General features: G+C 39.9%; 1 protein-coding gene across 1 annotated transcript; it reads left to right on the top strand.

Annotated features, from left to right (window-relative positions):
- The first annotated feature begins 68 nt into the window (after positions 1-68).
- Positions 69-12,242, top strand: AQP11 (aquaporin 11). Its single transcript, XM_041715074.2, has 4 exons — positions 69-223; positions 325-968; positions 5,098-5,214; positions 10,863-12,242. Exons 2-4 carry the CDS (start codon positions 374-376, stop codon positions 10,913-10,915), a joined length of 765 nt encoding a protein of 254 aa, XP_041571008.2. The 5' UTR covers positions 69-223; positions 325-373; the 3' UTR covers positions 10,916-12,242.
- The last annotated feature ends 1,604 nt before the right edge of the window (positions 12,243-13,846 follow it).

Genomic DNA, 13,846 nt, shown 5'->3' on the forward strand with positions numbered 1-13,846 from the left:
CGCGGCCGGGAGCCGAGGCCTTCCCTCCGCTCCCTGTCCGGCGGGCTGAGGGGACGAGGGAGCCCGCGGCGGAGGGGCTGAGGGGGCAGCAGAGCCGCCTTGCCCCCGCTCCCCTGCCCGTGCTTTTCCACCGCTGGGAGAGAGCTGCCCTGTCCTACCCGTGCCCTGCAGGAAGCGGGATCCCCCTGCGCTCACCCCTGCCCTTTGCTCCGCCGGGCGGAGGGTGAGTCAGGCTCCTGGCAGGTGCCGACAGAAGCTGGTTCCTGCTTCCAAGGGAAAGCGGGGGCATTTCGCCTCCCTCTCCTGCTCGCTCTCTCCCCGCAGGTGGTGGGGCCGGACCTTCCGCGAGCGCTCGGGCCTGTGAGCTCCGGGCATGGCTGTCGGTGGGCTCGGCAGCTCCCTGCTGCTGATGTCCGGCGTCGTGGTGAGCGTGGGGCTGTGCCGGAGGCTGGCCCGGCGCCGGCTGCGCTCCCGCCCGCTCCTCTTCGCTTTCCTCTTGGAGATGTTCAGCACCTTCCAGGTTTGCGCCTGCACCAACGAGCTCAGCCTGCTCGGCGACGTGGAGCCGAAGCCGCACACCGCCCTCACGCTCACCTACGGCTTCACCGTCCTGCACGGCCTGACCCTCGCCGGCAGCACATGCAATCCCTGCGGGACCCTGCAGCCTATGTGGGGCGGCGGCACGTCGCTCCGCATGGGGGGACTCAAGATCGCCGCTCAGTTCGTGGCTGCGGTGCTCGCCAGAGTGTTCATGCACTTTATCTGGAGTCTGGAGATGGCAGAGCCACATCTTGGAGCGCTCTCACAGGGCTGCAGCAGCCCCATGCAGACTACAGAGATGCAGGCGTTCTGCATAGAACTGCTCTTTTCTGTCGTTTTCCAGCTGGCCGTCCTGCGAGCCGAAAGCGTTAATCCCAAATACAGAGTCCATTTAATTGCTCTTCTCATCACCATGCTCGTGTATGCAGGTTAGCCTTTTTACTTTTTCTTCTTCTGTTCCTGCAATAAACTTGTAACGGAAGGGGTTCTTACTGTTTTCTTAGACCTGTTAAGATGCAAACTGCTTTTTCTTAAATTACACTTTCCTTGATGATTTCTTTTTGTATCGTCCTACATATGCAAAGTTCATTTGGCCTTTAGATAAAGTTTGCCTGGTTGCATTCCAGGCAGGTATGGGGTTAAGGATGAAATGAGTTACGCAGTTAAAGTGATGTCAGGTCTGCAAGTACATATGGTTAAGTGTTAAAATATCTCAGTGAAGGACTGTTTCATAATCCAACTATTTATACAGCATGAGAGATTTCATACTATGTGCTCTGATTACTAAATGACATTGGGAGAGCACCGCTGGCTGCATCAGGAGAAAGTGCTGATTGTGCAAGAGCAAGGTACAGACTGGTAGGTAATACAGAAGCTCTGCATTTAAATAATGCATAATTCGTATCAGTGCAGTTTATTTAACTACTTCCTTAAATCAGAAGCGGGAATGGTTATTTGTGGAATGCATACAGAAATAATACCTCATGAGACCAAATGCAAGAAAAAAAGGAAAAAAATAGGTGCTTGTTTTATTAGAGCCTCCCTTGTCTGTAATGCCATGTGTGTCCATATCCCTGCCTTTCACTACCTGATTGTCACCTCAGTTTCCCAGAGCTGAGACGCTGTCACCTGTGCATCCCCTCTGGCCCAATGGGAATGGAGAGGTGAGGGGAGTCAGTCTGAACTTCTTTCTTCTGACTGTTGATGTTCCCTCTTGTCCCACCGAAGTGACAAGAGTTGTTAGGCCACTTGAGGACTGCCCTGCTGGGAATCCTTCTACTACTAGCAAGGAGATTGTGTAGCTTAGAGAAGTGAAAGAGACAATTACAGAACTCTTGCTGTTGCTACTGCCCCCATCACAGAAAAAGTCATCTAGGGAATTACCAAATCCCTTTGAGAGAGGGGGAGATGACTTCTCTTGCTTGCAAACATCCAGGATGTCACTGATGCCTTGTCCTAAAGGCTTAGCTGTATTACTGCTATTTAACATAATAGCATCCAGAACAGTGTACAGTCACATTTTCAGATATAGTAATGTAAAAATCTTTACTCATTATCTTTAGCTGAAATTAGCTAATACCTATAAGATAAAAGTCGCTGGGGAGTTTTGAGAATTAACTTAGCAATTTGAACTACTTTCTAAAAGCAGAAGCAAGTTGTCAGTGCATTTGAGGACATTAAATATATTTCTGAGTTCTGCTTGGTGGAAATGTAGCCAAATATCCTCCTCCCTCTTCTACAAGCATAGAAATCTGGATTCTCGATTCCTAACATTCTTCTCCTGCTTAGCAAACAGTCATATAAAATAATACGTGTCACACAGCCTTTCTTTTAGCTAATTCATAAAAAGAATTCACTCCCAGTGTCATTGGCCAGCTTCCTGTCTTTCCGACCAGGAGAAGGCTAAGTATCTAAGTATCCCACATGAAGGCTGAGTGTATCAAGTGCCTTTCTGTGCCATGAACTTGGGTTTGTTGGGACTCCCCGGTGCAATCGATCTGCACGCACTTCTAGGAAGCCTCAGGCATTCTTTGCATCGTGTGCACAATACCCTGTGCTACCTGGTCATGTTTCTTTGCATTTCTTTTAAACTACAGTCTACTTGTCTACTTATAAAAATACACAGGTTTTCAGATCCTGTCATGGCTGGGGCGGTAACGAGGAGCCTGGTAAGTGGCCATGGACAATGCCTGCTGCACATATCCCACATACCCTGTGGATGTCATGGCATAGCCCTAGCCATGTCCCAGCTCTGCTGCTTACATGCAGTAGGGAGAGTCACTTACAAACCAGGTGTCTCAAATAGTGGCCTCCAGCAGGGTGGGTTCTCATCTGCAGGCTGTGAAGACAGACAGATGCGTAATTTAGCTGGGCCGGATCTTTCTCAGGAAATCTGCACCTCTTAGTTGACTCTATAGGTCTGCCATGCACTGTACTCCAACAAAAAACATCAGGTTATACAGTTGTTTCAAAATTACAAGCTGTTACTTTAGTTTTTCTTATACTTTTTTGTATTTAAAAATATTAGGATTTTTTTTTTTTACATTTAGTCCTACACAAACCAAATTTTTATAGTAGTACATACTGTACACAGAAGCTTCAATACTGCTTCACTCTTTTTTCTACTAAATACAGACAAAAAAAAAGAAGATTATGTCTTTACATATTACCCTTAATAATGATTCATTAGCTAAGGATGCAGACCGTATACAAGACGGTAAAGAATATTTTTGTGTCATTTCTTTGGGAAAGTACTTATTTAGAGGTTAAAAAAACCCACCTTTTGAAGGCTTTTTCATTTACAGGCAGCATTACAGTTAGGTCAGAATCATATGAAATTGGTTCAATTTTTCTGAACCTAACATATCAAGGTACAGATGACATATTTTTAATTCTGAGTTTCTTTCTAATTTTGGCCTTTAATAAAGGCAAAAAGGTAAAATTACTTTCTCATGCACTGTGCTGCATTACTTCCCCTTTTAAAGTTTTTATGCACCACTCCATCAAAGAGATTACACTTCTTCCGCCATAAAATAATTTCTATTCTGGTACACAGACTGAGGTGCTAAATGAATAATTTTAAGTAAGATTATAGTGGTGCCCCTAGTCTATGGTTGATATTCCAGTAGTTATTAGTAATGAATATTGAATAAATACAGCAGTTAAGACTCTGTCTAATGCTTAATGTTCATCAGCTGCATCCTGAGAGTGAAATTCTGCTTTCAACTGTATGTTTGTGGACATAACAGCAGAAGCAGTGGAGTCATAAACAGATTAAAGCAAAGTAAATTATGGTAGCTGGGCTTCCTGGCAACCATGGACATTGTTAATATGTCAGTGTGCAGAAAAACAGACTGCACAGTAAATCTGACTTGTTCTTGAGAACAAGTGTAAAACCACAGTAAACGAAGTAGTCAAAAAAAGATTAAAATTTTCCTGAACTGTATTAATAGTAAAAAAAGTAATAAGAGAAGATAATAATAATAGAAAGAGAAGATAATAACAATAGAAAGAGAAATACAGAAGAAGAGAATGACAAAGACCTTACTGAAACTTTGGATACATGATTGCACAGTCATAGCACATGAGGATTACAGCAGCAGGGTATTTGTACAAAGGGTAAGTTCAAAGCTCATACAAGCTTATTTAGGGAGAAGTCAAGAATAAACTGTAAGGAATTATACTGATGCAACTATAGAATATTTTATGGTAGTAGGTTAATAGATAAAACAGGTATGGGGTGGTTAGTAGCTAACAGTACAGGAGTACAGGTAATTCAGCTATGAGTAATGCTTTTTCTGCAGAATTGCAATGAGAAGAACAACATATGTCAGAATTAAACACATGTAGCTCCAGGTTCATCTGCAGTATAATTATACTTTAGTCCCCAGTGTAATGTGTTTGGATCTTGTTATTTAGAAAATGTTTAGGCAACTTCATTTACATCTGAAATCACAGGCAAGAAAAGATGCTTGGCTTCCTTCTACAAGAGAGTGGAGTGGCACTTGCTTCTATTTTCTTTGAACAACATACAGAGTTTTCCCACAGTTCACATACCATGTGACAATCCTAACATTCTATACATTGATATAATAATACTGGTATTCTTATAAGAAAGTATAGAGGTCAGCTTAGTAAGAACACTACTTGACAGTTTTTTCTTTTATCTTGCATATGTGTCTCATGTGACACAAGGCTATAATGTAATGCCTTATGTAATTTCTGTCTCCTCTAAAATCATGATACAGAAATAGCTTCTAGTTTTATCAATAGAAACATTCAACACTAGCCAGACCTGTCTCTTTAATGATTATTTGCTAGAAAGAGATAAAGGAAGTTATAGCTTACCCTTCACATGTTTTAAAACCTTTGAGAAAACAGTTAAAAGTGTTTATTGAGTCATCAAGTGAATAACTTCAGAAGAGTTTTACCTGTTCAAACTGTTTCTGCTAATTCATTTTATTGCAGGGTATAGATTTCTTGTAGTATGGTGCATTTGAATTTAAAGCAAATATATTAAAAGATGGTTGATTTCATGCTGTTTACATCTTATTGCAGGTGGAAATCTCACAGGAGCAATATTTAACCCAGCACTGGCTTTTTCATTACATGCAGATTGTTTCTATGGCAAATTTTTGAGTTACGCACTAGTATATTGGCTAGCACCATGCTTAGGTAAGTTCGAAATACTTTATGTGTTTCAGAAAGTGTTATTTAGTACATGGTTCATAAATCAAGAATTACGTGCTCTTTATTTGAGAGTGTTTGACTTTTGCATTAAATAAATCCAAAAGTAAATTATAATGTACGTGTTGAAATAATTCAGAATCATGGTTTCGTTTTGCAAATGCAGGCTGTGTATTTTTAACGTTTTTTAATGCTCTATGTAGAGTGCCTGCAGCACTGTTTTGTGAATTATAGAATTACTTGGATTGGGAAGGACCTTTAAAGATCATGTGGTCCTTAACTGAAAGTATGTATCAGACTGATTAACTTCAAAAAGAGAAACAAAAAGAGAAACATACTGGTTACCACACAGTGTCTGTCTTGTTCTGTGACAGTTTACAAAAACATGGAGATGATATGTTTTTTTAAAAAACCTACCCACAGGTATTGGGACAAGTGCCTTAAATATGCTTTCTCAATTACCACTTTTTTATCCCCATAGTGTCTAAACTTTGCAGTTCTCATTCTGTGTTTTTCTCCTAGTCGCTGTGGGACACAGTCTGCTCTTAAATTTAAGAATAAGAAGTGTTAGCAACTATGTTTTTCCTAACTTATGGTTTTAATTTGGAAGCTATTGATTTTGACTTCTAGCTGTGTGCAGATGAAAATGTTCCATGTGGTACTTCATGCTGTTGTTTGTTTACAGTTGGTCTCTACAAATCTTGAGCTTTCTGCTTAGGGTATATAAGGAAGCAGTCTGCTAATCCCAAATTCTTTCATGACTGTTAATCCTATTAGAAGGTACAACACTGATGAAGGCAGAACAAGATGTAAAATATACACAGGAAACACTGGAAAGGGATCCTGTAATGACCAAAAACTTCTTTTTCTTGAGTTCATGTCTGTGCATGTTCTATCTGCCTTTGCTCTCAGTCAGCCAAAAATAAAGACAGAAGTTTAAACCTAACTAAAATTCACTTTAATATAATCTTGTTGAATTAGATCTCTGAACAGGATGACTGAACAATACAGTAAGCTTGTTAACTGTTCAGTGAGTAATTAATGAAATGTCATAGGCAAAGCTGATCAGTATTGCTCGGGTCCTGACAGAGCAGAATATCTCTCACAATTCAGCTTTAGCTTTCATTAACTGATTTCAACCTCATAACCATTTAAAGATTTCCCAGGTTGTAAGGATATGAGATTTAATCTTTTGGCAAGTGATTTAAAGAAACAGGAGGCATTCTGAAACCCCATGTTCTACTTACATGCCAAGATGTGTCCTGCAGAATAGCTTTGCAGCAAACCTCCGGGTGATTTTTGACCTACAAAAATCAACTACTGTTAACCGAAATGGACTCATGACTTGAGGAACTTAGAATGTGGTTAGGGAGCAATGTTACCTTTCTAGGAAAATTCATAAACAGTGGTTTGTCATTAGTTAACATCTAGAATATACACACAAAATACACTGAATGCTGTCTCTTGATTTATGAGGAACTCCTCCAGACTGAGCAGTTGTAAAGATGTGAATACTCAAGACACATCACTTCTTGCACAGTGTCACTACTGTAGCCAACATTTAGTGACAGATCTCAGGTCTGTGGATCACCTGAAGGACTGAGCAATCTATTGGTGGTAAAATGTCTCATTACAGAGTGAGGTTGTTTCATGGATACATTTAAGAGACCTTATAAATCAACAGTTCAAAACAAATGTAGTGTCTGAGGTACAAGTAGGAGATTGCTGTATTTGAAAACTGAATTGATGAATACAGGAGTGCAGCTCTACAAATGTTAACATGAAATGATTTTTTTCTGACACTTTTTGAAAATAAGAAAATAATAGGAATAGAATTTTTTCTTTCATGATTGGACAAAATGATGAGGCATCTAGGAAAATGACCTGTTATGATGATTAATACTTGTAGAAAGAACCTCTAAATATAATCATGAAAGTAGATGATGAGGGAAGGGATATTTTAAATTCAATTGTAAAAATTACTTTCAGAATCCATTTGTCAGCAGAAATGCTGTTTCAGACTTCCTAGAAACTGGCAAAGCCACAATGATATGCTGATCTGATGTCTTCTTCCAGCATCAGCCTCTCAGATGGTTAAATTACTTTGTTCTTACTTTTGGAAATTCTTGCAGAAGGGTTTTTTTGGGTCTTGCTGTAATAACTACCTCACAGTAGAACCCTGGACTAACATATCATGAAACTTAAAATTGCCAGTGGAAAGTGCAATATATTCTCATTAATGGCTGTGGCAAAAATCCTTGAAGGCAAGGATATGGAGAGCATTCAAAATTCAACTGAATCCTGATCTGGCTCTAAGGAAAGGACACTTGGAAGAAGAGGAAGATTGATTATCACTTTCACAAGACAAGGATGAAATGGAAGTTTTCTTTTAGGATAAAAATATCTACTAGTGGCTTATGGTCTTTCAGGAATTTAATCTTGAAACTGTAGTTAATTACTCATTTTTCAAAATAGCTTCTCCTATGTTCTGGTGAAGGTGATTCTCCAGCAGCATTAAACTCCGGATTCCTGCAATAAACATAGATGCCAGCAAGTGTTAATAACTTAACACAGGCAGGCCTAAGTTCTGCACTGTGAATGCAGACTCAGTAAGTACCAGTGGAACAATGATGGTTTCTGTTTTACTGCCAGAGGAATTCATGTCAGTTGTCCAGGCATGATTATACCATCAGTAATGAGGGGACTGAGCTAATGCTACTCTTTCAGTACCAGGGAGATGGTAGCTTTGAACAGAAGAGCTGGTGACAAGATAGTTGTGAGGTCAATAAAATGAAATGAAATGCTCTTTCCTGGACAGGTTAGCATATCATAGAATTGTATTGTTGAATGAGGGACACTAAATACCATCCAGTTCACTTAGCAGTTGATGTAAATGGAGGAGGTAAGCAAGGGAGAAGGCAAGGTGAGACTTTGACCTTTCTGCTCAGAGAAGGGGCTGCCAGCAAGCTCAGAACACTTAAGCAAAGAAACAAGAATTCCAAATCTGTGTCTAGTGAAGTGTTCAGTATCTCGGGGCCTTGGAAGCAAAAGAGGTTTTCAACAAACAACTGGGAAACAAACTACTCCTATTCCCAGATCCTGGTCCTCATAGGGGTTTTCAGCTCCACAACTACCATCTGACAGCAAAATCTCTTATGCAGTGAGTGGATGCAATCCATGAAGTTCCTAGAAACTGTCAGTAATTATGTCAAATTCAAATCCTAACAGGCCAGTGAGTGGTAATGCTGAACTTGACCTACCTACAGAGAAGAATGGGTTATGAGTGTGGCCACTTGGGTTGTAGTTCTCACCAGAGTTCAGGGTGCAGAGGGAGACTGGGAAGGTAAATAGCAGAGCTGTCCAAACTTTGGACTTCAAAACAAAATTCTGCTTATTTAGGGAATTGCTAAGTTAGTAGTAATTCCCTTGGAAACTGCTATAAATGGGAAAAGGTGATTTTTAGAAAAAGCTCATGAGAGCTCAGTTATAGATTTAGATGTGCAGAAGGAATCTGTCCCATAGTGTTAAGACTGGGAATTTGTACAAAAAGCCTTTCCTTGCTGGCTAGACAAAGAACTTCCCTGCAACAAAGGAGAACGTGTAAGAAGTTGAAACTGGGAAAGGCAGCAAAGGAGGAGTATAAGAGCTTTGAACAGGCACTTGGAAACAAAGACAGGAAGGTTAGAGCTTAACTGGAACTAAGAGAAGGGACATGCAGAGTTACAAATATACTAATCACAAAACAAGTCCAGAGAAAATGCAGATCCATCGGTGGATGGGGGAGACAACCTAGTGAAGGGTGGCATGGAAAAGGCCGAGGTACCACTCAGTCTTCCCAAGCAAAATTTGCTCCCAAACCTCTGTGTAAATCAGTAAGGTTTTGGAAAGGAAGCAGTAAATAGGGAACAATAAATAGGAACAACATGTGTGATTGTGAATCCATTGACTCTAGTGGGATTCACCAAGAAATTAAGGTAGAGTTGGCCAGTGTTGGAATTGTCCTTAATTTATGAGACGTTACAGCAGTTGGAGGAGGTTCCTGCCATGGGAAATGTGCTAATACTACATCTGCTTTTAAGAAGGAGGAGAGGGAAGCCAGGGAACTATAAGCTAGTTGGTCTCACTTCAGCCAGTGGGAAGATGGTGAAGTATTTAGTCTTGGAATCCATTTCCAGCCATGTAGACAACACAAACACAGGAACAGTCAGCACAGACTTAGTGAGGGTAATCCATGCTTGACCAGCTTGGTGGCCTTCTGTGATGAATGCATTGGGAGCAGGGATGTGCTGTACCTTCACTTCAGTAAGGTTTTTGAGACCACCTCCCACACCGTTCTTGGTTCAAAGTGGGGTCACACAAAAAGACTGTTAGATGGAATAAAGATTGGCTAAACCACTGACCTCAAACTGTCACAATCAATGGGCTGACACCTGTCTGGTGGCCAGTATCATACAGAGTATGCAGCTGTAATTATTGCCTCCTTCTAGTCAATGCCTGTGAGGTGACATCTGGACCGTGGGTGGTTTGGAGTCCCCCAGTTCCAGAGCAATGTGTCAAAAAACAGGATCCAGGCAGTGGAGGACCACAGAGACAATGAAGGGCTTAGAGTACCTGATCTAAGGGGGCAGGCTGAGGGAACCAGACTTGTTTAGACTGCAAAAATGTTTTAAGGACAGTAAAGCATTATTTCAGGAGTAGTTACAAGGACAACAGAGATTAACCATTCTTTTTGGTAACAAGTAACAGCAAGGCCACAGATTGGGGCATGGGAAGTTCAGCTTAGACTCCAGGAAAACATTCAGAAGCAACACTGAAATTAGTTTCCTAAAGAAATGCTACGGTCTCCAGCATGGAGGTTTTTGGTACTCAGGCAGGGAAAGTCTCACTGACCCATCAAGCATAGGCAAAGTCCTGCACTAAGTGGCAGACTGGACTAAACAGAATTCCTTTTAATAAGCTTTTTTGTGATCTGAGAGGTTTCATAAATACAAGCTTATGTGTGGGGAACACCCTCAAGCAGGATCCTCTTCATCTCTGAAAGAATGAACTGATTATTTTTAACTGCAGGAAATAAACTATCTGGATGCCCTTTGGACTCAGTGATCCTTATGGGTCCCTTCCAACTTGAGATAGAAGTTTCTTTATGAGATTTGTACACTATCTCTAACTACCATTTTTTCAGCTTTAGAATAAACCCTTAATCAGAATGATCTTCAAAAAAACTCACACCATCCCATAGCCACTTGGCAGCACCTAAAAATGATGTGGTTATCAAAACAGGCACAGCTAACAAACTCAGGTGAGGGATGGAGCTTAAGCTGCTCGTTCAGTCATTTACACATCCAGCCACAAAGAAGGCAGCCCTGACCAGGAACATGAAGGTGTTGGATTCACCCAGACAAACTCTCTGCCTTTGGCTTATCTTACACAGATCAAAGCATTAATTGCACTAGGAAAAACAAGATTATCTCACAGGGTGCAGTTGCGTGGCCTGTTGAAGCTTCCTTCCCCAAAGGTCCTGTTGTACTGTGTTAAGAGATTCAAATACTTGAATGGAATGTTCATTTTCCATAGCAGTACTGTGTCCTTCTCAAACTCATTTAAATAAAGGTCCTCTCTGTAACTTCTCATTTCAGGTACAATACTTGTGGCTTTTATATGGGATGAAATCTTTCCTCGGAAATCTTGAGACATCAAATCCAGAAATTTGGGAGCACTACATTAAAAAATATTTTCAACATCTGCAGACATAAAGCTTTCAGAGAACTGTTGACAGACTTCTGTGCCATCTTTATGCTGTATTTTCAGATTTCATGTTTGAAATATTTGACTTACCATTTTGTATTCAAATAATTATTTTGTAAATGCAATTGGGATTTTGGGAATATGTGCCACCATTTTCAGTTAAGCCATATGAATGTGAAGGACTTGTAAAACACAAATTTGTCACTTTAGCCGTAAGTGCCATTTGCTGACCTTTATTAGCATGCAAAACTGATTTTAGAGAAATACCCCGTCCTTTCAAGGTTTGATTTTATGGGATTTCTTCCCATTGAAGGCACCTGCAAAAGGGAAGCTGAAGATTTCTTATACTGACATCATCATATTCTTACTTGCCATATACCTACCTCTGAGAGGAAGAAAGGCTACACTACTCCCTAGAAAAGTCTCCGCAGCTCTGTTTTAGAGGCACCCTACACCAAAATTAAAAGCCTGTATGACCAACATTCTTTTAATAATGATAATTTTAATACCTGAGTGCAGGTATGTAACCCCTCATTTCCTTCCAGGAAGGCTCTGTCACATCCTGTTCCACTGCAGACTGTTGCATATTTACCTTGGTTGGAAAAAGCAGTAATAAAATATCATAAAATCCTGCAGACACACACATCAAATGGTATTTTAGGCAAAACCCTTGACTTTTATCAGCAATTACTGCTGCCTCTTCACATAGACACAGTATATAGGAATGAATCATGCAATACTCAATTTGTCCTTGATTTTATGTAGCTCTTACCAACTTCTTTAAAAAACAAATGAATCTGCAATGCAGGAGAATAAGTAACAGAGATAAAAACTGCAGGAAAGCTACATACACAAGCATGCCCTTTACAGCCTCAGCTGAGGCAAACACCACTGATGGGTACTACCCTCTGAAGTTCTGTTTCTAGCATGAGGTTTCTTCTTCTGGCTGTAGCTTAATATTTAAACATGCCAAAATGTATTTCTCAAATTCAAGAGTAAATTCAGTTTTTCTTTTTATGGTTACTTGGTTTGAAAGGAGAGATGGTTGACAAATTCTACAAAGATCTCAGTATTATGTCCCTCGCCTCATCATCCAAGTCACCCTACACACCATATTTTAAGAGTAAAGGAATCGGATAGGGGGTTTTTCACAGTAAACTGATGAAATCTTTAACAGCTACTATTGTTAGCTATCTTTTTTGCAAGAGTTTGGGAAGTAAATATTTCCATGTAATTTCTTCCTTGTTGCAATAAAATCTTTTCTCATTTTATTTTTCCAAGGTACCTGTAAGATTATATTGCAAAATTAAATCAATTATATGAATGTGCTTTACATACAGGAGTCCCATCCATGACCCTGTATTATTAATATTATATATATTATTAATAATAAAAAAAATTAGCCTCCTAATATGCTGAAGAGAACTAGAACTGCTGGGTTATCATTCAGCAGTTCTTCAATTGTCGTGGGAACAGATCTACCAAAGGAAAACTCTCCATAGCAAGGACCATACACCAGCACACTGATCCTGGAAATATGTGATCCTCCGAAAACATACATATTTTTATACCTTGTTCTGCTTCTAAAACAGATCCTTTTGGAGGTTTCTACCTTCCCGTTCTTGCTTTACTGCTTTTTTATCTCTTTAACCTCCTTTTAAATGATCCATACCTAAAAAATTTTTCGCCCCACTTTTTCACATAATTTCTTATGGAAACAAGTCTTTCAAAATCTACATGATTTGATGTCTCCTCTGAAGCCATGGAGCCCACAGGATAAAGGTATCAAAAATAAACCTCAGAGCATAAAAATAAATAAGAGAAAACAGTTCTACAAACCTACACGCAGCCAAGATTTGTTAGATTAGAGGCCCTACTTCCACGTGGCCCACAAGAGCAAAGTCCATGAAGTGAAGAAGTCAAATCAGATCTGACTTCTCCATGTTTGCCTTGTTTATTTTGGCACAACATAGTTTAAAAGAAATTGGTACAAATCTAGGTTATTAACAAGTAGTTGCTCTATTTACAGGCACTAGAATATAATTTTTTTTAAAAAAATTACTGGGAATTAGACAAGCCTTAAATTGACTAAATCAATGCAAAACAAAAGTAAAATAACAAAAGTAGAGAAATAATGAAAAATAAACTTAAGATAGGAACTGAAGAATTTAACTGATTTTGGTGATGCAGGCAAAAAGGAGTATTTTACATTTGAGCTAATGAATGTTTGTGAAGTCCAGAACACTTACACAAAAAAAGTTTTATTGAAAATAAAATTTGTCAATCCACACAAGACACTTCTCATTGCTACCTTCAGCATTCATCTAGGTTTGTTTCCACCTCATCTCAATTATCTTGCTCCATTAATTTGACTGGAAGCATTACAAGATGTCTGCTCATGGAGCTCCGCATTAGTACAACACAAATTCTCTTTCTGATGTAGTGAGAAAAACTGTGAACAGTCCAGCTGCCCTGGAGCTAACTTTAATCATCTGCCAGAGTATGTAACAGGCTGCCATTTATCTTGGAAAACAAGACACACCACATTCCAACTCAGATTTTCAAACACTAAAAATCCCCACCAGTCTGCTTCAACAGTGGATTGTGACTTAGAATTCAATGAGCCTTTTGCCTCAATTATGGTGCCAGAAAGAGTTTTACCTATTCCAAAATCACACCATGCCGAGATTCAACAAACACCAGTGCATAAATCAACTCTGTATCCTTTGTAACTGTGAATCCCTAACAATAACATGGACACACTCACATGAGTAAGTTTGTATGTATACAAAGGGGCTGATAAAGACATTCCTGTAGAATGTCTTGTTGCACAACAAGCTGAACACCTCATTCATTCAGCTAAGTCACTGGTTCA

The sequence above is a fragment of the Taeniopygia guttata genome, chromosome 1 (genome assembly GCF_048771995.1).
Source record: "Taeniopygia guttata chromosome 1, bTaeGut7.mat, whole genome shotgun sequence".
Taxonomy (NCBI): domain Eukaryota; kingdom Metazoa; phylum Chordata; class Aves; order Passeriformes; family Estrildidae; genus Taeniopygia; species Taeniopygia guttata.